This window comes from Paramormyrops kingsleyae, chromosome 1 (genome assembly GCF_048594095.1).
Source record: "Paramormyrops kingsleyae isolate MSU_618 chromosome 1, PKINGS_0.4, whole genome shotgun sequence".
Lineage (NCBI taxonomy): Eukaryota > Metazoa > Chordata > Actinopteri > Osteoglossiformes > Mormyridae > Paramormyrops > Paramormyrops kingsleyae.
Window position 1 is genome coordinate 12,446,149 of NC_132797.1, and position 23,939 is coordinate 12,470,087.

General features: G+C 42.7%; 2 protein-coding genes across 14 annotated transcripts in view; one reads left to right on the top strand and one right to left on the bottom strand.

Annotated features, from left to right (window-relative positions):
- c2cd5 (C2 calcium dependent domain containing 5) overlaps nt 1-13,218 on the bottom strand; it is a 29,866-nt gene extending 16,648 nt beyond the window's left edge. For 3 of the 13 annotated variants that reach the window (XM_072709769.1, XM_072709765.1, XM_072709764.1), the window contains exons 1-12: nt 12,895-13,218; nt 12,079-12,176; nt 11,906-11,992; nt 11,407-11,578; nt 11,186-11,281; nt 10,880-11,035; nt 10,270-10,471; nt 8,791-9,006; nt 7,869-8,020; nt 6,464-6,700; nt 5,361-5,449; nt 2,287-2,395 (exon numbers count right to left, since the gene is read on the bottom strand). In XM_072709769.1, the coding sequence (XP_072565870.1) occupies nt 2,287-2,395; nt 5,361-5,449; nt 6,464-6,700; nt 7,869-8,020; nt 8,791-9,006; nt 10,270-10,471; nt 10,880-11,035; nt 11,186-11,281; nt 11,407-11,578; nt 11,906-11,992; nt 12,079-12,168 (1,606 nt within the window). In that variant the 5' untranslated portion in view covers nt 12,169-12,176; nt 12,895-13,218. Of the gene's footprint in view, nt 1-2,286; nt 2,396-5,360; nt 5,450-5,742; nt 6,423-6,463; nt 6,701-7,868; nt 8,021-8,790; nt 9,007-10,269; nt 10,472-10,879; nt 11,036-11,185; nt 11,282-11,406; nt 11,579-11,905; nt 11,993-12,078; nt 12,177-12,894 lie in introns of those variants that run through there. The other 10 variants (XM_023816751.2, XM_023816747.2, XM_023816746.2 and 7 more) reach the window with 6 other exon arrangements.
- Nucleotides 13,219-17,513: 4,295 nt separating this feature from the next.
- LOC111846530 (troponin I, slow skeletal muscle-like) lies at nt 17,514-20,648 on the top strand. Its single transcript, XM_023816807.2, has 6 exons — nt 17,514-17,558; nt 17,785-17,826; nt 17,956-18,087; nt 18,304-18,393; nt 19,017-19,199; nt 19,805-20,648. Exons 3-6 carry the CDS (start codon nt 18,043-18,045, stop codon nt 19,901-19,903), a joined length of 417 nt encoding a protein of 138 aa, XP_023672575.2. The 5' UTR covers nt 17,514-17,558; nt 17,785-17,826; nt 17,956-18,042; the 3' UTR covers nt 19,904-20,648.
- The last annotated feature ends 3,291 nt before the right edge of the window (nt 20,649-23,939 follow it).

Sequence of the window (23,939 nt, forward strand, 5' to 3'; positions counted from 1 at the left end):
CACATGCAGGCAGAGGCGTGAAGTGTCCCCGTTTTCTCACTGCGGATCTACCAACTAGAGCCCGACTCTTCCTTCGGTTTGAAGGCCCGATCCCAGATGCTCCGCCTCTCTGACACGGCCTGGTTCAGTACCTATGGTAGATCACTGACAAATCGCTACACGGCAATACTGTCAGCCCTACTTAAAAGCAATACTAGCTGTAAGGAGGCAAGGAATGCTATTCTGTCAACATGATTCGACTTCCTGCTTTAAGAGAAACAGATTGGGCAGCGGGGAAGTCATGATCAGAGCTGAACTTAAAAGACTTTAAGATAAAACTACAGTAGCGTTGAACAGATTAAATCTTCCCATTCGGGCTAAATCTCATGACCTCCTAAAAATTTCCACCCTCTGATATATGATTTAATTCCAACCTGTACTTAATCTCATCCACGGCAGAAAAATGGAAACACCATACTCTAATTCTTTTGCATCTGGTATTGCAAATTTTAAGTGTGCCATGCTTCTAATGACTGCTCGACATGTGACTTACAAAAATGAGCACAATTATTTAAGGAGCACGACCGAATTTTTTGAAAACTATATTAGGGTGTAAATTAGATTTAATTCAAATTATTTCATGAAATGCAATACCGGGCAGAGAATAATAAAACGTTCATGTCAATTAAATCTATCAAAATGATTTAAAAAAATATATATATATATATAAAAAATATGATTCACTGGGCTGTAATCATAGGTTCTCCATAACCATGCATCTGCTGACATCTAAAGTGTTCTGAGCAGTAAATCTGCTTTACAGCGAAAGCAGGGGGACATTCAGCTCACAGGTGTACATTTAAAAAAAGGCCTCAGCTCTATTCAACACTGCTCCTGTGGTAGAATTACTTTGCCTGGTTTGGCTTTGCGGTTCAGTTTCAAATAAAGCTTTGCTTCTCATAACACTAAACGTTACACACAACTATGAATATGAACAAATAACAACAACAAGGGCTGTAACGGTACACATATTTGTTATGTGTTTGGTACATCGTTTTCAGTTGCACATAATAAAGTGAATACATGTATTAACAGGGGCAGAATCTAAATTCACATGTAGATGTTGAATGCGGAAAACATTATGCTAATTGTGACTTGCGTGAGTTGGTTATGGCTAATGTTTGGGAACATTAAATTACATCAACACTGAAGAGAGTAGTTAATGAGACCAAGACTATTGGCTCTGTTACACCAAACTGGGAAATTTTGCTGAAAACCAAAGAAAACATGCTAACTCATTTGGGATGACATCCCAGCTTGTGGCAAAGCAGACATTGTCTCTGTAAGTTTGTCTACCTGCTGCATTTCAGGTGCTTTTGTCAGGAAATCTAAATAAGGTTAAAAAAAATAATTACAGCTATAGGGCGGTTTATCACAACAGACAGGCAACCATAATCGAAGTAAAGGACACAGGATTTAGACGAGATTTATTTTATTATGGTTGTTATGCTGTTATATTTTTGATTTTTAAAAAGCATTTTACATTTACATCTTTATTTTTTTAATGTACAAATAAGCATCTCTTAGGTTTACTACTGTTCCTAATTGTGTTTGTGGTTTTAATAATAAATTATTTCAATTTCAAATTGTGCTTTCCTTCCTGTACCAAAATTGCATTGAACCATAAACCCAAAACTGACATTTGTATTGAGCCATGAATTTTGTGTACCGTTACACCCCTAATAATAATAATAATAATAATCTATGTTGTGCCTGGATTATTGGGGTCTGAGGCTCCTGCTTACACAGAGCAGTATGGTGAATGAAGCGGGTTCACACATGACTGGTGTTGACATCCTAGAGGATCTTTCAGAGTGATGTCACTCAGGCTGTCCTGCCTTCTGTAGCTGTGGCCCGATGCATAGACCCTCAGATACTACCGGTGGGAAGCAGCAGGTTCTCACACACACCCTGCAAACCACGGAGCATTTGCCATGAACTTTACTTGACTTCACTCGGCGATTTCCTCCCAGTGTCCAATTCAGTTCGTCTCCTCTTTTAATTTCTTTGTCACGTTACTTTCGACTGAATACTTTTTCAGAACATGCATAAGAAATGTGATGGCCGATTCGGGCAGTGCAACCCCGCAGGTGGAAAACCCAGATATGAATCCCCTGCCCCCCCCCCCCGCTAGTGAGAAAAGGATGCCGGGGTGTGTCCCTGTGGGACTGGGTGGGAAGTGAGCTGGGAGTGCGAGGTACATGCGTCCCAGGCGGGGAGGCCAGCCAGTACGTGGGGGGCACCTACCGGGGTTGTGGATACGATCCAGAAGCTTGACTGACCGTGCGCTGACCACACCCCCAACGTGGATCAGGAAGCCAGGAGGGAAGCAGGTGAGGGTGAAAAACGGGAACTCCTGTGCGGGGGGGGGCAAGATTTAGAGAGGTTGCAGTTTGGCATTTACAGTGTAAGACAATCACATCGCGGTTCCACCAAAGTAATAATAAAACCAGATACAAAAAAAATTAAATAAATAAACACCTTACGATGCATTAATATGGAAATAAATTAAATCCAATGGATTCAACCAAATAACTCGGATGCAGGGTTTTTTTTTTCCGGCTCTCAAACCCAAACCACGAAAGGGGAGATGCTACTGAAAGCGAGGGAGAGAGAGAGAGAGAGAGAGAGAGAGAGAAGGATCCGATCAGATCAGCTCGATCCTTCCGAGGCGTCATGCAGAGACTGTGATGAGGGAGCGACATTCCCCATGCGACTCCAACAGGCGGCGGAGGGTGGAGATGGAAGAGGGGGCACCGCGGCTCTGAGACGACCTCGCAGAGCTACGTCCCACATCTCGGACGCCACATGGAGACGACGTGTCAGACGAATGATGCAACGCCCTCAACCAGCAACAGAGCAACCTACCCAACACCCGCCCTAACATAACCACGCTTATAATTCTGCACATACTACAACTGCCTCTGTCAACCGATAAGATATTTAACTCTATTAACTAGTCAACAAATTTAGCCGAGATTCACCCCTGGTAGCCGCCTCGATGATGTAATGCGGTGGCTAAAAATGGCAAATTTTCGCACCGCCTGAAATATTTAACATGGCAGCCTAAGAGAGCTGCTCTTGGAGTGCAGTACAGGCAAGCGCACTTTTTTATTCGATGAATTATTTACACTAAGTGGGTCAGAGCTCAAACTGAGAGGTTCGCAAACCATCATGGGGAAAAAAAAGACAGAAAAATAAAATGAACGCAGGCAGTTCATACGAGGCAGGAATATGCTTGTAAACATGGACATCGCACGTCATCCGTGTTCAAAGTCACGTTTCTGCTTCACTCGCACCAGCGGCATTGCACTATACACTTTCTGCCAATTTATTTAATTATTATTCATATCTTTGGGGGGAGGGGGGTTGTCCCCCATGGAAAAGTCTTATCTTTTTGTGAGTTAGGGAACAACCCCTATGCTGCATACAGACAGTAAACACGATTAGGCCGCTATGCAGCAGCACGGATACTGCTGCCAAAGCAGGCAATTCAGAACTGATCATTTCCATTGGTTTTTTGTAAGTGCAGTCAGCCAAGTTATCCTGGCACCCAGAATAACAAGAACCCCCACCCCTGTGACGCCGAGTGCGTGACCTCATTAATAAGCGAGAAGCATGACACGAGTGAGAAGGAACCAGGTGGAGAGACAGAGTCTGTGAGGCATAGAGATGGAGAGACTTTTTCCCTACAAGCGGGAGATGTGGTCATGGGTTTTACGTGTTCAATAAAAACCATCTCAGATGTAGGGCACCACAAAGGAAAACAGATGTATATACAAGAGAAAAAGCAAAATAAGAGTCATATCCATGAAGAATTTATAGACACAGAAAGACACAGGGTGGTTTCCACAACATACCATTGTCCTAACAAACACACGAGAGGACGACGCTCCCTGAGCCTCAGAGAGAACGAGAAGGTGGAGAAACACGTTATTCAGCCTGGCGGACGCTGCACACACACACAGCCCGACGGCACCTCGCCATGGCCCGACGCGATTTGGGGGCTGCCGTTCTGAATGGGCGCTGAGCACGAGGTGGGAAGGTGACTGAGACGGCCACGACAGTGGGTAAGTGTGGGAGTAAGTTGGTGAGGGAGGGAGTCAGGTAGGAAGCGAGGCCGTGAACGAGGATGGGAGTCAGTGATGGAGCAAGGAAGTGAGTCAGTGAGGAAGTCTGGTAATAAGTGAGTGAGTCAGTGAGTGAGGAAGTGATTCAGTCAGTGATGGAGTGAGGAAGTGAGTCAGTGACGGAGCTAGGAAGTGAGTCAGTGAGGAAATGAGTGAGGAAATGAGTTAGTGAAGGACTGAGGAAGTAAGTTAGTGATAGAATGAGTAAAGAAGTGAGTCAGTGTGGAAGCGAGTGAGGAAGCGAGTCAGTAAGGAAGCAAGTGAAGTGAACCAGTGAGGAAGTCAGGAAATGAGTGAGAGAGTCAGTGAAGGAGTAGGGAAGTGAGTGAGGAAGTTAGTAGGAGATTGAGGAAGTGAGGAGACCTAGCAGGGGAGAGTGGGAAGTGTAGAAGAGGGTAAGTTGAGTGAGCAGAGAGTGCAAGGGGAGAGTAGGTGAATGAGTCACTAAGCGTAGGTGTGAATGAGTCACTGATATCATCAGATTGGCAAAGTACAGCAACAATGTAGAACAGTCACGGCGCATAAATGGAGTGAACGCCCAGACCAAGACAGTGTGGCAGAGTAAAGTCAGATAATATACAGGGTACTGCACTGTGGCAGAGTAAAGTCAGGAAATATACAAGGCATCGGCAAAGTGAGTGAATGTGTCACTGAGCATAGAGGGAGTAAACAGCCAAGGGAGCACAGTGACTGAGTGCAGCAGAGTAGTCATTGAGCAAACCGTGCATGAGCAGAGTGAGTAAACATGTCACTGAGCATAGTGGGTTTGTGTATAGAGGCCAACGGAGCACAGCCAGTGAGTAAAGTAGGGTAAAGACAGTGAGTATACAGGATATGAGTAGAGTGAGTAAACATGTCACTGGGGGCAATTATAGGATTTTTTTCAAGGTGGGGGGCATAAGAGGGGCCAGAATTCATACAGGGGCCAACCTTATCATTAGCCAATAATATGTTTTGAATCAGTGAATGATAGGAGGGGGCACTTCAGGTCGGCCAATCAGCTTTCAGCTGGGGCCACTGCCTCTGTGACCACACCCCAGCAGTAAACAATTAGACTAAGGGACCATAGTCGGTGAGTAGCAGAGTAGCAAAGTAAAATCAGTGAGGATACAGGGCATGAGCAGAGTGTGTAAACGTGTTACTGAGTGCTGAGAGAGCGTGCCGTGAACGTTCCCGGCGTGTGGCTCGTACCCGCTGCTCCAGCGCCGACTGCGTCTGCTGCCTCAGCAGGGTTTTCAGCGGGCCGCCGTCCTTCCCAGCACTGCCCCCGCTGCCCATTCCTGCAAGGCAGACAGACAGGCCAGGTCACGGCTGCAGGCACCCGCGCTGCAAGGGGCCAGCAGCACTGACACGACACTAAGCCATCCCTCTCCTGTCTGCCTCTGATCAATCAGGTGCGTGCAAAACAAAAACCGTCTTAAAGCAAGAGCTTAGCTGCGGTCTGGAGGTAAAGGGGGAGGATGACTCATTAAAGCCATATGAATCATTTATGCCGATTGCTCTGATAGCCCTATTTCAGGTCTGATGGTGATTTTGGACTGGAGTGAAGCTTGGGAGATAAAATCCAGCTTACCTTGCCGACATTTATCTACTCTCCTGTGTAGCAGTGGCTCGGATAGGATCTCCAGCGTGGTACTTCGTTATTTCCCACTGGCTCAGACAGCAGCCTCTGGTACGGCCTTAACGGCTCAGCTTGTACTGCTGAGTTTTAACCCCCGAGGGCAGCAAACACCCACTCTGACAGGAGCTAATGAGGGAGCCAGAGACTCACGGGTGGCTAATGGTGCCAAATTGGGGGGGGGCAGATACACGAGCTTGTCACAGAGAACATGGGGAGCAACCTTTTCTGCAGTCCAGAAAGCTATGTTAGAGAAACACAATCTACAGGCAGGCTGAAAAGCTCATTTCCAGAGCTTATGAGGGTTAACTATTAACAGTATTAAATATCTCAGACGTGCAGAAGCGGGGAAGGTTTAACTGTGGTTTTGGGATGGAAGTGGCTTCCAATTCCATTGACAGACATACTGAGCCAGTACACAGTACTGGGAGCAAAACACAGTCATATAAATGATAACGAAAGAAAACGGTTAGTAAGGCTTGGAGTGTGAGTTAGCAGCTCAAACGAAGCACACCCAAACATATCCAAAGGTGGAAGACAAAATGATGTGATGCAAGAAGTCAGTTTAGTGTCTGTTTGGGACCCCAGTACTGGGACTGCAAGGATTTGGGAGAGGGGGGGGGGTGTCTGTTAGGGGGAGGGGGCAGTGCAACCTGTGTGAGTGGATCTGTCCTACCGAAGGCCGCCAGTAGCAAGTCCTCACTGAAGGACACGCTTTTTCTCAGCATGGTGGAGTTTGACTGGGCCGAGACAGGCGGAGGAGGAGGCGGAGGAGTCGCGGAGCCGTGGCCGGCCCGGGGCCTCAGGGGGAGGTAGAAAGTGTTTGGTATGGACAGGGGCTCGGAAGAGAGGGCGGGGAAGCTAGGACACAGGGAGACCCTGGGCCCCACACGCCATGATGCTGCCCCCGCTGCTGGACCACAAAGAAGCGTGTAGAGGAGAGAAGATGAAAGTGTCACAAGATCATGAGTATGACGGGCAAACTGGAAGGAGCATGACTGGGAAGAAAGGGGGGAGGAAGAGGAGAGTGAATACAGAACAGGAAATTAAATTAACACGCAGTAAAATTAAAGTGTGATGGAGGGAAGGGTGAATATGCAGGAATATTAGGGCAGAAAGGGGACTCAGAAGCAGCCTAACTGGAGGCGTCTCTCAGAGAGGCATGGAGACCCTGGCACATTCAGGAAGCCCAGCACTGTACGGGGCCCCAAAATCTACCCCCGGGGCCCAACATTTACTTTTGATATTTGGTCAGGAGGCCCAGAATTTCTAGCTACGCCCCTGACTCTCAAGGAGACACCCAACCACGTCACAGGTACCTCAAGAAGTCTTATGACAAGCTAGTATATACCGGCTAAAATTCATGTCAATCCCAAGTAGCTGGCGAAACTGAAACATCCCATGACAAACAGAAAACTGCAAAATAACAAATAACCCACGGCAGCGGAGTTTAGATTAGCTGTGCTACCTTTTATTTATTTATTTATTTTAAGCTAACTGAGGTTCATAACACAGCGTAATGGATTCTGCACCTTTTAAGAGTGCAGCTCAGGAATATTCCCAACATCCCCTAGTATTCAGGGGAGAAGGAACTGAAAGCTCAAACCCCTACATCAGTACGTTGTTTTTCTTCAGTATCACATCAACCACTCTTACAATTGTTCAGCCAATAAACTTAGCAATGTACTCTAAGGTAATAATTAATAGCCAGAAACTAAACAAATGGAAAATTGCAGCAGAGTTATTTGACAAGCAGAAACACAGTTTAAAGACTGGCTGCACATCTAACCCCCTCTGTTAAATTACCAGCTAAACCTTACACAAGATCAATGGTAATTGGCTGCAGTATTTCAGTGGTTGTATTCTAAATTGAGAAATGTTTTTGTATTTACAACATCAGAAGCAAAGATTTACACTGAAAAACACCTAAATATGGGAGACATGGGGGGAAAATAACTACATAACAGGGTACAGGTGGAAAAAGCTGAAAGGAAAGCAAAATTGAAAGGAAACAATGGAAATACCCAAATAAAATAATAATAATAATAAAAGGAACACAAGGACAGTGGAGGGGGCCTTACCAGTTTTAGGTGTCAAACTCAAATCTGTGTCAGAAGAGGAAGATTGTCGGCTGTAGGACTTGGAGGGTGAAAAGGAATAGGTTTGGTTTTTCAGTGGGGTGGAGGGTCCGGATGAATGAATATTGGGGTTGGGGTCTTCACTGAAGGGAGGCCTGCCAGAAGAAGGTGGAAACACATTCAGTAACCCCCCAGGACAGGACACCCAGCAGCATGGGACAGGCCCACTGCAGGGGAGGGGGCCGCAGGCTACCGGAGGAAAGGGAGCCCCCCAAGAGCCATGTGCAGACAGGAGCGTGTGTGCGTGTGTGTAGGAGTGAGGGTTGGGTGTGTGCACAGTCTGGGCCTCGTGGATGATGACCAGGAGTCAGAAAAGAAATTAAGTCTATGGACAGTTGTCTCGGGAAAAGTAAAACACATTTAAGAAGGAAATGAAAATAAAACACAGTGGACTGAAAGCGAAGAAGCAAATGAAAGGCCGACAAAAAAGCAAGAACGACAAAAACCCGGTGAAACGCCGGAAATGAGATGCGGAGCATTTGTTTCAGCTAACCAAAGCAACGTATTCGGAGGGGAGTAAAGGTGACAAGTTTAAATCAATCTTCTTTCTTGTTGTCATGATTTGACCGCAACAAAGAAAAAATAAGAAAAAAAAAAAAAAGGAGCTGAAGAGACAGAAAAAAAACAGGAATAATGCCAGTGACTGCAAATGGAATTGAAAATGGCACTGGAATCAAGATTTTTTTTGACAGGTCTTTTTTGGAACAATGGCGTATAAGCAGCCAGAGTGCTTTGGAAGCTGAAGGCTTTCAAGCTGGTGATGTCACAGCCCTCCCCAGCCAATGGCAAGAAGGTGGGCGAGACAAATGGGCAGAGAGGTGCAGGGCAGTGGGGGGGGGGGGGTCTGGAGAAGCGGGGTACCTGCCTACACTGCCTGCCTGGCAATACAGTCTGAGCCGTATGTTCACGGCCCGTCTCTCCCAAGCTCCTGTGCCTATGCAGTCTCATACCAGTGAAGATGAGGGTAGGAACAGACACAGAGAAGCCCTGAGAGAGTCGCGCGCTGGCGGCGGCGGCAGAGTGAACGGGGCTGTTGTGCGACGAGCGGCATCCGTGGCTGGGTGCCTGGGCCAGCGGGGACCTGAGACAGTCGGCAGCCGGAGAAGAAAGAAAGAACAGAGACACAGACAGCAAATTGCAGCGAAAGGTGGGTGAGGGAGGGAGGAGAGAGAAGAGAGGAATAGGAGAAATGGCCTTCCCTTTGTGCTACAACTGACCACTTGCCGCCCCCCGCCCCAACTGTGTAATAAAAGTCTCCTTCAGGAAGCTGCAAATCCACCCCCCCCCCCCCCCCAACACTCAGCGTGGCTCCTCCCCCTGGGCACAGTGAGCTGGATCTGGAGCAGCTTGTGGCAGGAAGTATAGCAGCGTGCGCAGGCTGCTGCAGTGAGACAGGACATCGACCACACAGGAAGTGCCCCGCCCTGATGAGTCCCTCAGGACGACTCCAATACCTCGCTCTCCGGCGAGCAGTGGGGTGTCATTCCGGAACAGGTCAGACCCCCCCCAGCCCGTCCCCCCCCATCCCGTATGGCTCTTTTGAGGTTGCAGCACAGAAGAAACTGGAGACACAGAGGCATGCAGTAAATCCTTCCGATGCTAATTAGCTTTGCAGTCCCTAAGTGTGCGTTCGCTCGTCATGTCGGACTGGTCCAGACCGCCTCCCGATATCCAATCAGACGCTTACCTAATTAACAGCGAAGCCTACCCTAATTAACTGTAATCCCTGACATTATCATGTCAGTATTTTCTAAAGCTCTTTATTTCAGGAAGCGTCTTCATGAAGTCAGCGGCAGAAAGTCAGAATCAGTCCTGTGAGCTGTCACCTCTCATTTGCCGGATGTTACGCAGTGTCCCGGCATTCCCCGTTGTCATGGAATCTTTTTTTCCCCATATGTGGAATTCACCTTGCATGCAGGAGCATGACGGGGGAAGAATAACGCATGCAAGAGGAGCGCGACGCGGCAAGGACGTGCATGTCCGGGACCGCTATGTTCAAGTGGTACAAAACAAATAATAACAAATAAAGATTCATCTTCTACGTACAACTCATGAAACTGAAGGCATCAGGAAATTGGGGGAAATATATCTTGGGATACAAATTCCTCCTGAAAAAAGACGTATTACTAAAACTACTTGAGTAATATTTCTGCTCATTAGATAGAGCCATCTAACATCTGAAATAACGGCTGTATACATGTATAGTTTAAGCTGTATACATGTATAATATCTGGCCTTCTTTGAGGTTCCTATAATAGGAGTGGTATGTCTAAATGTGCACACCCAAGACATACAGTGCTGTTCAGTCATGCAGGTGCACTGGGTCCCCCCTCCTCATACTTACTCTTTCATTTCTCTGGATGGGGAATTGCATGCAGGTAGGACAGCTGTAGGGAGGCTACTTAGTTTATCCAGTGTGCAGGCCGTCCCGATGGCTCGCACAACCAGGCCAGACTCCCCCTCCAGGTCAAAGCACTGCAGGTAGCCCAGCACCGCGTTGCCTCCCATCTCCAGCACTTTCAGGCCAATCTTCCGCTGGAGCTCGCCTGAAAGGGGACCGTTCAACTTACATTTATCCAAAGCAACGTGCACATTTGAGTAAACAGTCCCAGGAACAAATGAGGGCTGAGAGGCTCATTAAAGGTGAAATCTATGGTGAAGTCACTCTCTCACCTCTGGAATCTGAATCATAAGCACAGCATCCTGACTCGCTGAGCTACAACCTGCCACCAGTTTCATAGCTGCAGGAGGATCCCAAGCAGAGGACTGACTGTGCCACTCTCTGCGGTGCTGAAGAGTGCTGCTACTTTTCAGGCTGAGCTAACTTCACTTTTTTTGAGCTAGCAGATAAAAGCCACCCTGCCTCTGGTCTCCAAGATAAAATGGAATTTCATGAAGCAGAGGCAATCCCACCCCGGAGGCAGGTCCGGCCACGTGGCAGTGGCCTCCCGTACCAGACATCAGTGAGATGAGCCTCTGGCGAGCTTCGTTGGACGCCCGAGGGGTCCGAATGCGGTCGATCCACTGGTACTCTGGGTCTTCGTTCACCACCAGCTCCTCCACAAACCCATGCACCATCACCACCCGGTAACACTTCGGGATGGATGTAGCTAGTGAGATAACATTAACATAAAAAACTGCAGTGATGGCGACCCAGCTACACCTGATTAAAATCTCAACATGATTTTCTCACTGATATAAAAAGAACATGAACGGGTGTCTTTTCGTAAAGCCATAAAATTACACAATCTGTGACTTACTGCAAAAGAATTTAACTCCACAGGAAGATTGTCTGAAGCGATTTAAATCGTTGAAGAGGTCCACCTTCACAAGAACATTGATTTCCCCACGAATACCTTCAAGAGATCCAGACCATAATGCAAACTGTATAACCACAGGCAACATGACAAATCATACCTGAGCTTCAGGTTAAAAGCATATCAGTGAGATGCTGAAACAGACCAAGCACAGATGGACTCACCATGAATTGTGTCATAGATGGGAAACCAGCCAGAGATGACTGTAGCAGCTTCACATGATAAGAGGGGATCTATGTCAATATAGACCTTGCCTATAGCATCATTGGCACTGTAGGTGTCATGGTCCAACACAGTAATCTGCAATGGCTCGTCCTGCAAATCCTCATCGTCCACCTGATTTTGAAATTTCAATGAGAAAACAATCCTTACCTTCAACAATTTATCTCATCGATTTTAAATAGGTAGTAATCATACACTGGAAATATGTGCAGAATAAGTTACCGTGCATTGAATGTTTCATATTTTATCATTCGTGAGGAGGAGGAATGTTAACAAGGCTTCCTAACAGAACTACTGTAGACAAAATATAGCAGCCAAGGTAATGGCACCAGTAATGTGGCATTTTTAACAGACCGTTTTGTCAGTGCACTGCGGAGACCTGATAAGTACAGCTCAAATAAGCACCTCCTAAAGTACTATGACCCTCTGAAAAAAAATTACCTCAAATTTAAACCACTCAGAGTTCCACTGGGGGTTCAGGGACTTGGGGCACACGTCAGTTTTGAAAGTTGTATTCCCAAATTTCACCTGTGAATGACATTTCCCCAACACATCAATAAGAAATATAACTATCTTGATGATGTCAAGGACTAATTAGCTGAAGTGGCACCCACCTCAACAAAAGCATCCGTCAGATCGCTGGCCCTGTCCATGACAGGTAAGTGGCGCCCTGCCACAATTTTGGCCTTCAGCTTCCCAGGCATGCCTACACCTAAATAATGAAATGAGCACGAAAACGGTATTGTTGTAACAAAACCCGCATAAGCACTAACGCATGTCGCTTAACGCTTAAATAATGGCCCGTAAACATGTGGGCGGGTCGTCAGAGATCCAAGATTTAGAAAAACGTGGCAAGATGCGGTTAGGCAGCTCATGTAAAACATTCAATATATTTTTTAAAAAGCACTGCATTTGCTAAATGTGTACATAGTGCTACATGTTTCAAATTCTGCGCTGTGTTCAAGAAATCAACTGCATTCCTTTCTCCCCACACTCAACAAGGATAGCTCGACGTTGATACAACCAGAAGCCCCGTCATAAATCTGATGACAGTGATGTAAATTGCCAGTTGTAGTGAGATACTGCACCTTACAGTCACACAAGGTATAAGGAAGCCAATCGTGTAGGCGATGTGCAGCGTGATTTGTCATTTTAAATGTATTTACACATTCCGATTTCTAAATGAACAAAAACTATTTAATGTACTCGATTTTGCGATCTTGCACGCATTTAGGCCAAGCCTATTAGTTGCCTATTACAAACAAGTAGACTGGATTAGGAAAAGCTGATTTAGAAGCCAGGCTAGCTAACCTGCTAGCAACAACGCCGCTGCATTTCATGTTGTAGCTAGGTAAATACACGCGTGATTATCACAAAACATGCGCCTCATCACAGCCCAGAATCTGACCGATTTACCACAAAACTCTTACCTAGGAGGACTTCGTTATTTGTAATAGCTCAGCTTCAAAAGCCGCGCTTCAGTCTGACATTACTGATACTCCACCAGCTCGATCTCGTTTTCTTTCCCATAACATGGGCGTACGCGGGTCTTGGGGTTTTTTTATGCGCTCTTGTCTAAACTGTATTCAGCCATATCACAGTTGTGTACTACAGCTTATAACCGGTCTGCAAACGTATGCATGAATCCTAACAGAAAACAATTAAACATGAAAAGATAATCCAGTCAGAGATCATTAGTACGGCATTACTCGAGCCTGTCAAACATATTACTTCCGGTTCATTGAAACTACTTCCGCCTGCTAACGACTACTGTAGTCTGAATGGGAATGGGAACGATAAATGATAATGACACACATATATTTTATATATGAGAAATTAAGTGTGTTTATATACATCTTTATAATTAGCTTGGTTACAGGCCAGTCTATTGACATACCCCCTTTTATATGTTATGCATACTGGGTATATTTGTGTATCGTGTATATTTATGTATTTTTCTCATTCTACCAGTAGCTGGTGCCATTATCGTAATTATCTCAACAGAAAATACAGTCTATGGTTAAAAAAGTAATTTCTGTGTTATATTTATGTGCTGTCATGCCATTATCATCATTGTTGTACACCCTTGTAGATTAATTATGCTGTATATGTATATTTATTAATTGATAATAATAATTTATCCATCTTTATTGTGAAATTTGTGTTACCGATGTACATGCCGAGCAAGTGTACAACGAAATGTAAGTTTGTGTAAAGTCGAAAGGGCAGCGAAAAGAAGGACAGACAATGTAATGCAATAAAAACGTTTTGCATAAAACGGCACTATAAAATTTGAAGGAAGGGGAAGTATGTAAGCAAAATCGTGTAACCAAGTACCAAACCATAACTACAGTTTACAGAGCAGTAGTAATAAAGATCGAGCCAGGGTGTATGTACATTTGACCAGTGGGTCAGGGCGGAAATGGAACAAAAATCTTCGAGTACAGAGGGTTATATTAATTTGCTTGACAACCTCTGCTTTTCTACGTGCTCTCATATTAACACCGATAGGTTAGCTGGGCTATGAATGTTATGTTTTTGTTTTTTCCTTGAGACTCTGCGTTTTGATTATACATATTCATTGGGGCTTGTGACAGACAGTGAAGATCAGCCCTAGATGACGCATACACATCTGTGATTTCAAATATATTGTTTAAGGTCACATAGTTGAGCCCAAATACAACTTGTTTGGTGTATTATTTGTCCTAGATTTCAGTACTAAAAATGAATATTGTCTAAATCATAATCTATGACTAAGATCCCCTGTACTCTAATATGGGTTTTTCTCTAAAACGTTAGTTTGTTCATAAATTTATGTTTATGAAACTAATAACAAAATCTGTATTTTAAAATAAAAAGTAACTTTAATACTTCTTACTATATCTGCTCCTAAAGCTCAACAAACAGAGCATCGTGCTAACAACAAAAAAGTTGTGAATTTAAATCCCAGGGGACACACATAAATTTGAACTTTCCCCCATACTGTAAGTTGATTTGAATTAAAATATCAGATAAATGAGTAAAATGTAAATTATGTGTCATATCTGGTTACTGATTTCAAAATTGACCTCAAATGCTTTACTTGCTGAGATTGTTCTCAGCAAAACTACAGTTTAGTGGCCTTTTTTTGACAGAATCAGATATGGCTAGACTAAATGTCAATGCCTTAGATGATCTGAGATATAGCCTACTAATAGGTGTGTATATATTTAGTGTGTGAGGCTGTTCTCACCAGGAATTTTTGCCATCCTCAGAAGCCAGCTGTGCCCTTTGTGCCAAGCTGCCAGCAAGCCGCATGAAGGTCACGGGCCAGGCTGAGCGGCCAGGATAGGGGCTAAATCCACCTAAACAATTTAATATCCAATAAAAACAAACAAATGGGGAATATGATCTATCCACTACCATTATGTTATTTTAACCACATTCTTTCTATTTTCTGCACTGCCCAGTAAGACTAGTAATGCATTATACTTTACTTAAAGATTGGCGTCTTTAAAATAGTTTTCAATGGTTTTACAATTACAAATGTGTCACTATGCACATTTAGCTTGTTTGTTTTGTTGCCGTAGATTCAGTATATATTTTTTTTTTGATCTGATCTCTTTCACAGACAGGGAGCATGTCCGGCCTCAGTACATAAAAGATGTAGCTGTAGGAAACATGCATTGTCCACAAGTTACAAATGGCTGTGTAAGGATTACCGACTAATGGCATGAGCATCTGCTGCTGTCTGCCACAACGGTGATGACAAAACATTTGTCAGGGATTCTTTTAAATGACCTTTCCATGGGGAAACTGGAATGTGTATCAGTGGAGCTGTTTGTGCTGTGAGCCAGCATGCAACAACAATGGGGCCAAGATATAAGCCTGGAAAAAGCAATCTTTTAGAATTCTGCTTTTTTCTGCTATATTTTTTATATTTTTTGAGCTATTATTTTCAAGCTGCATTTTAATTGGTCAGATTTTGTATTTAGTTGTATTGCCTTTGCATTTCAAATTCATATTAATTGCTTTGTTTGTATGGAAGTAGCAAATTGGGCATTGCATCATTTAAAATATGCCATTAATACTTTATTGAAATCACAGACATATTGTGTTCTTTGGAATTTGGATTTTGTTTTTTGGAAGAAAAACAAATTAGTTCAGCAGTTAGTTAAGAGTAGAATAATATTAACCAATTATTATTATTAAAAATACATTTGTAAATCTATGATCTGTTGATTGCTCAACATGTCACAATATCATAATTTTAATGATATATTCAATATTATCTAACAATGACATACAGAAAAAACAAGCAATTTAAAAAGTCTTTTCATCCTTGCCACCCATTTTGATTTTATGCTTTAGTGTAGTCTGAGTGTCCTTTTGCGTGCAGTCATTTGTGTTTAATGATCTTCAAGCTTAATAAGATTAAGTTTTCCAATGATTCGATAAATCGGGTGTCATGATTTATGACACTGTTTCTCCGACTGGATACACCATTTGGGTATTGTTTGATGGTTGCCAACAGGTCATACCATTCCATTTCTATTGTCCTATATTTACTGTCCAATAGGTGTTCAACCTTAAGGACCCACAGTACCCCAGCCCCCTTTATTGCTATTAGTGCTGTTCCCTCATATCAACAGGTGACAATTCATTTTTTCTTTCTCTGGTTCGGCTCTGCTGGATTTTCCACTAATTATTCAGTTGCCTACCATCTCAGTGTAAAAGGCTTTAAAAAATAGCAAAAGTTCATTTTGCATTGCAGAGTTTTTTGTAACAGTACATTTTAAGTATTCTTTGGTACTTAATCTGTTGTCTTCTTTCAAAGGGTGTCACGATGTCTGAGTAAGTACACCTTTCAAGCAGTGACGTATATGATATAATATTTTATGATGATTACCAAGTGCAGCAGTGATTTATAATTTCCCACTTCATTTAATTTGCACATTTGATGAAATGGTACTGCAGGAGCAATGCGTCTTTTCATTAGTTTGATTTTGTGCTTTTACAAATGCCTCTGTTGTTAAATGTGTCCACACATAATCTGAGCACTTTGGAAAAGGTTTAAACTCGATAAATAGGAAAATAGCATTTGTATCATGTTGTGATCCTGCTTTAAAATGCACTTTAAGTCACCTGCATTTTGCTAATATTTTAAATACAACCCTCATGACCTGTAATTACACAAACGACCCTCGGGTGCATTAACCTAACCCTCTTTATTTCTGCTGTGTACGTTTGTCTCACTTGTCGGTTCCATTGTCTTTATCTTCAAAATTGAAGTGACAGTGAGGTAAGTTTGTATTCAACATATTAAAACATAAGCAAAGTATTATATTCTTTTTTTCACATATATTCTCATACATTTCAACACATAAGTAACCCACATGGAGACATGTTTATAAAGTATATTTAGCTGTATTTCCGGAGTATCTATAAATCATTTTGAGTGAAATGCAAATAAGTATGTAAAAAAAAAATTTGAAATGCTTTTTCCTGACATACTTTGCAGTATAATTTCTACAATTGATGGACAGCAAAATAGTAGCCAAAGCATTACTGCTGACTGTTTGTGAACCTGTTATACACATCTATCTATCGCAGCTTTTCTTGCAACTTAACATGCAACAATCACATTGCATTTCTGGGGGAAAAAAAAGACGAGATACTTGTGCCTCACACGGGCACGTTTAACGGTAAACCATCAATCCATCGCTGCCTCCGACTGCTCTTCCAGCTTATTCAATGAATCACAAAGTGCAGGATGCCAGCTAATTGCTCAGACACAAAGATTCAAAGATACTGATTCACCAAACTGCACACTTATACACTGCTGGGGGTGGTCAAGGGGAAGTCATGTAAACAAGGGAAAAAACACATAAACTTCACATATGGGTGGGGAGAATCAAACACATAACCCTGAAGGAATGGGCCTACAGCGTTCCCCTCTAAGCAATCACACTGTGCTTAAATTTAGTGATTTATTATTTAGTACTTGGCCCTGGGTGGTTTGTCTTCCGTGACGAGATGAATGTCACTCACCAGTTTCTTTCCCTAACAGACGCGCAGTGTTCCCCGACCACTTCATCCCAAAGGGGAGGCTAAGGTATGCTACACTACTTTTAATACCAACTCAGTACATTTACAATCAAAAAAAGTACTGAACAAGTAAATTTAATGCCATCCACAACACATCACTTAAATTAGTAGTGTTGTCCACTATTAAAAACTACCCTCAATGTTACTGCCATTTCAAACTTAATCAATCTTGTACTTAAAATTCAAAATCATATTTTTTTGGTTATAACACCAGTTACCATTTTTTTTGACAGCCAAAGTCAAAGATATCAGCCTCCCGTAGGCTTTCTCTGAAGGTGAATGACTACACCATGCCAGCCTGCCCCAAGAAAAGTGTTTCCTCCTAACAATCTTTACAATACAACCATTCTTAACAATCCACTGAAGACGTCATGTTATCACATAATATATAATCTTCTGCTCAGATCCTGCTCCTGACCAGGGCCCAGGAGGACCTGGATAAGGAAAAGTTGGAGAGGGATGAAGAGAAAGTACGGTACCTGGGTGAGAAGATGCCCCCTATCCAGTTTTCAGGCCTGTCGATGGCGGAGTTACAGGTGAGAGACACCACAAATTGTCCATTGCTGAATTCACAGCACAGGGGCTCAATAATGACTGGAAGGAAGGACAGAAGCACAAAGATGCTCAGCAACAAATCATGGCTCAGAAGACTTATGGGGATGCATTTGCAAATGGGTGAATCCCACCACAACTTAACCAAACGCTTAATTAAGGCCCAGATGCTTATGTGGTTTCTTGGTTTCTTCACACAGAATCTTTGCAAGCAACTTCATGAAAAAATCGACGTTGTGGATGAAGAGCGGTACGACTGTGAGGCGAAAGTGATCAAGAACAATAGAGATGTATGTATTTCCCAAGTTGGGCCATTTTGTAGTGACTAACATGCTTTTTACTAAAAAAGAAGGTAGTGTTATATTGTGTGTTCTAATGGTGTTTTTGTGATCTTAACTTCTCATTGTACCGCCAATGCAGAATTTGTTACAATGCATTCATAATCAATGAAAAATGAACTGACATTTAATTACATACATTGTTCCTCACGGTTATTTTGTGAAAATAAATCTTCAAAAGGTGGTCAATAAGTGCTTGTCTCCCTAGGTGTTCAGTGAAATTGCCATATTGCTGCACAGGAACTTTGTGTCTAATCATAAATTTTAGTTTCTAATAAGCTTGGGCGATATTTAGGTAATAGGGGGTACCAAGTGGATGGAGATGTTTCCTCAAGAAAATAAGTGCCATTTGGTGATATTCATCATGGGAGAACCCCCCCGCCCCCCACACTCTGTGAATCTTATAGGCTAGATTTCAAAATAATGGAATAACTGTGCTGTTGAAAACACTGTATACCATGATATAATGTCCGAACGGTATGACAGTATGAAAAATTAGATATCGCACAAGCTTAGCTTCTAGCCTGTTTTGGATCTTTATCTGCTTACCAACACACGGTTCTTACCTGGCTCAGATCCATGAGCTGAAGCTTAAGGTCCAGGACCTAGGTGGGAAGTTCAAGAAGCCGGCGCTCCGCAAAGTGCGCGTATCTGCTGACGAGATGATGCGTGCCCTTCTGGGCTCCAAGCACAAAGGCTCCATGGACCTGCGCGCCAATCTCAAGTCCGTCAAGAAGGAGGACATCAAGCAGGAGAAGGTGCCGCTGCTGGGCCGTTTCGTGGCCTTTAAACAAGAGAGCTACATAAGAATAATGCCCTCCCAACATCCTTAATTAAATATTCAGCAATTAGTATAACTAAATGAGCACTGATCAATAAATGCATCCATGGAGTGGAACTTAAGCATCTAAGCAGTGAATAGCTAACTGGCCTAGTTCAGTAAAAAAATGTAGCCTGACATGCAGTTTTTTTACTAACCAGCAGACTAGTGTTCAGTTTTTTTTGTCCCTGCCCAACTCCAGTCCTGGGGGGGCGGAGCCCTGTGTAGCTTAGTTCTTTCCTTGTTCCACCACAAATGATTCAGCTCAAGAGCTGTGCTGAAATTAGCACAAGGAGTTGAATCAGGTGTGTTAAATGAGGGAAAACCAAAAACTGTGCTGGGCTCCGGCCCCCCAGGACTGGAGTTTGACACCCCTGATCTAAATTATTCCCTTCAGGCTAGGCCCACAGGCAGAAATAAATTTCATGGGGGGTCTGGCAACCTTACCGATTTTACCAGTCTGGGCAGAGGGAATACCACTCGGTAGATTTTGCCAAAGTAAATTCAACTCAACAGCTGCATGTACTGTACCTTCTCTTGCAGGTGCTCACCACCGAGGTTGGAGACTGGCGTAAAAACGTGGAGGCTATGTCCGGTATGGAGGGCAGGAAGAAGATGTTCGATGCTGCTGGTGGCCAGTGAGCTCTGGGATACACGACACACTTCAGTAAAGACTGCAAATACATATGAAGAAATAAGAAAAAGAGACATTTTTATTTTATCTTATACTACAGACAATGAAATCTTAGCACAAAGGCTAGGGGTGTGCAGAGCTGTGTTCTAAAGTAACTGAGATGTACTTTAGCGTAGCTACTAACTAAGAGGCAATAAGAGTGAGAGGACCTTTTGGGTATCTCTCATGTTTAGTTTGAAACGCAGCATGAAACACAGTGCATGGAGATTACATGGTATGTACTCTGGAGTCAGGCACAATGGTTAACTGAAATATGATTTGGAACTACCCCTGAAAAGACTAATTGTTAATGCACTTCAAGGTCAGAATGCAGCTAACTAACATGGCCTCTCCTGGATCTCTCTCAGGAGGACCTTTGTAGCTGCTATAGCATTTTACATTGTGCTTCACTGTCCTTCTTTCCATTCCTCATTCACCCTTAAGTGAACCTTGACTCAATGGTGTAACAATGTATAATTGGATGCCGTGAGAAGGATTCCAGATTTTCAGGAATAAACTGCAAAAATAAGGGAAAATCACTCAAAAGTCCCTATAGATTACAAATGGTTAACATTTTCAGGCTGTTTATTATATGATCATACCCTCAAAGGTTGTTGACATGGAACAGTGTTTACAGTACTTATATAATAATTCATATAATATATAATATAATTGCTGAAAATAACTGAACTGCTAATAAACACAGAATCTGTCTTTGTCTGGTGTTTTATTTTAACCTAAGCACCATGCATGCATGAACTGTGTTTTCACAACATATGTTATTACTCTCATAGACGTTTTGTTGTGGAATACTATAAAAATAAAGCACACAAATACTCATTTTACATTTTAAATGTGTACTCTACACAAACTTAATTGAAATCACGTATTTAATTCACCTTTGAGGGCTTGATTAGATGCTGTCTTTCCTTAAAGGAATTTACATCTTTCTGTACAGTTATAGTAATTCAAGTTAATCAAAATTATTGTAACACAGCTTCACTTGGGTACTTACACCAGCAACCCTTTACATTTCTCTCCATGGCCTTAATGACCTCCCTGCCCTCTGCCCAATCTCAACTGGACTTCACGGCTCAGGACTCAATACGTCAACAGCACTCTCAAAATAAAAACCACAAGAGAATTTAGCTTTATAACACTGAGACTATTGGTACAATGTGCAATAAGGAGAGTAGAACCAGTGCTAAACCCATAACACTGACCGGCAGGTCATGGGCTATTTTTAGTGCATGAGCAGCAGTGATGCACTTATGGAAATTCCAGCCATCGACAATAGTGGACTGTGAGAGGTAGAGAGGGGATGGTGGTGCAAATGGAATGCTGGTTGGATTGTCACCGAGAATCCCATGTCTGTGTAGGATAAGGGTGCTGTCTGTGAATGACGGCTTAAATGTCTGACCCTGGATGATTCCTGGTATTACTGCTATTTTTGCTCTTCCAGAAGCATTTGCAAAGAAGAGAGTAGTATTGCATCAACATTTCACTAACTCTCCATACAGCAGTATGATTCACCCAGATGAGTCATGCTATGATCTGTATTAAATAGTCCTTTGATCCTGAAGCATAGAAGTTAATTTTCATATTAATTAATCAGTTTGACTTATTACATGACATTAGTGCATTTTTGCAAACCAGTTGTCCCACTCTGCCTGAGAGCTGATTTAAAAAATATTAATCAAATGATAAATTGCTACTTAAATAGCCTTGGTTAGTTTCTGTCTGACGGTCATAACAGAGCTACCTAAACTTAACTGAAAAAACAAAAACTGTTCAAAACATGAATGTTTAGAAGGTGAATAATAGACAGGCGACAAAACAATGACAATGTTTTTACTAAGTCATGTGATGTAATGTTAAGTCATGTTATGTTAAATCATCTTATGTTATGTGGAAAATAGAGCTAGTAGTCTTTTCTCTATCTCCCCTCCCCTTAAACTATTAGCAATTGTCCAGGAATTTTTTGCATTAAGTGAATTATCCCATAGTTCTGTCTTTAGCACTGTAATGTTTGTCTTCTCATGAATGTTGCATTGCGGGTTCAGGAGGAACATCATTTAGTTTCACTCAGTATTGCACAGTGCTGAAACAATCAATCTTGTATGAACCTGTTTTCAGAAGTGAATGTGGTTTATGACGCTGAACTGCATTAATCTTGCTTTTGTCTGATAATCCAACAAAGGAGTAAAGAACAGAAGCTTACTTGTACTTTTCAAACTGCATAATCTACCATTTTCCCTAGATCCTTAAATAGCTGAGCTACACATGGTCCCCTGGGACAGTGTTTCTGCTGGGGGTCTGAGTCACCTCTCCACTATGATGAAAGGCAATTCCTAAACAAATAAAAAAAATATTAGAGAATTCCATGTTCAAGTTTATCCTAAATTCTCCAGAATGTTCTTACGGTTCATAGTGTCCTCCACTAAAATCTGCTAACAGTGCATGATTGGCAGAAGAGCAAATAAAATCTTTTGAGGGTGAACTTTGAACTTCAAAATTAAAACTGGTGGAACAGGGAAGATAATAGAGAGAAGTGAGAGTGTACAGCCGGTTGTTAAAGTTCAACTGGCACACTAGACTGTTTTTCGTCTAGCCTCGTCACATGCTGCGCTCCATTTTAAAGGATTGCTGCTAGTATTGGTGATGAGGTTTGTAAGAGGTTAAGCAATGGTTGCAAACTACGGAATAAATGTTCTGTACCATCCCGTAAGACCTAGAAAAGTACAAACCTACTGTATTTCTTTCTTCTTGGCCATAGGCCATTGAGCCACATTGTCCACTTGTCGATGAATCTGCTGTACTCCGAGTTGCTGTACTCCAGAGGTATAGTGTTAACCCCACCATTTTAATTGTTTTCTGTATGCTGCGGGGATGGTGGATATGGTCTTTGCATGTCATGCTGTAGATGACTATATCATCTGAGTAAGCTGCAAAATAGTCTTTATATCCTTAAAGGACATGGTCTATTAAATGCTGCAAGGTGGCTGGGAGTTCATGAAGACCAAACGGCACGACCATAAAATGATGTAGACCTAAAGGTGATGTGGATGCAGTTATCTCCCTTGACTGCTCATCCAAGGGCAACTCTCTGTAGCATATATAACGAGCTATAATATACAGAGATGTAATAATTCATCTATTTGTGGCATTGAATACACACCAAATTTTGACACACAACTGACTTTCTGAAAATCACCACAAAGGCATGTGGAGCCATCTTTTTTTTGGGGAATAACCTGTGCGCTGCTTCATTCACTGAGAGAGGGCTCAATGATGCCCAGTCATGATTTACTCCTTCATTGCGGTAAGTTTGCTGACATATCGGTGCTGCACAGAGGTGGTATATGCAGGTGAACCATTTATACCCACCTCTTAAAAAAATGGATTTACTGTATACCCAGAGGATAAGTGCATATACATAATTATACAGTATAACAGCATACACACCCACTAAGACACCACTACACCGCTGGTGGTGCATCTTTGAGATGTATAGTATCCATTAACACATCAGTGTCTCCTGCCCTGGAAAAGTACTGGAAACTTTTTTTTTTTTTTTTTACTTTTGTCCTGTCCGGCAGCTTTAGCAAGCAGAATCATGGTCCGAATGCACTGCTGTGCCAAACATGTTTGCTTTACCATGAGGGGCTCTATAAACTCTGTATAGGCCGCTCATGTCGATCGGTTTCTTTTTATTTTATTTATTTATTTCATTTTTAGCACATGTAAAATATTGCAGTGGCTGAGCTGGCCGAAGAGGATCGACAGGTTAGGAGGGGGAAGAAAAAGAAATAAAATTAAAAAAAAAAAACCAACACAACAACCTGAAGACACGGAAGAAAATGAGATGTGCGGACTTGTGTGCGTGTGTTTTCAACATGAACTGGAAGTACAAGAAAAAGAACTAGAAACTTGCCAAACATGGTCTGAGTCCAAGCTCAGCTGGTGCTGAGATGGTAGGTGGCTTAACAGTGTTTTCTTCATCTA

Excerpts from the sequence above, each read along its gene's own strand:
- LOC111846530 (XM_023816807.2), top strand. The coding sequence starts at position 18,043 with ATGCCCCCTATCCAGTTTTCAGGCCTGTCGATGGCGGAGTTACAG. Across the intron at positions 18,088-18,303 it reads TGTCGATGGCGGAGTTACAG|AATCTTTGCAAGCAACTTCA; the intron begins GTGAGAGACACC and ends TTCTTCACACAG. Across the intron at positions 18,394-19,016 it reads TGATCAAGAACAATAGAGAT|ATCCATGAGCTGAAGCTTAA; the intron begins GTATGTATTTCC and ends TACCTGGCTCAG.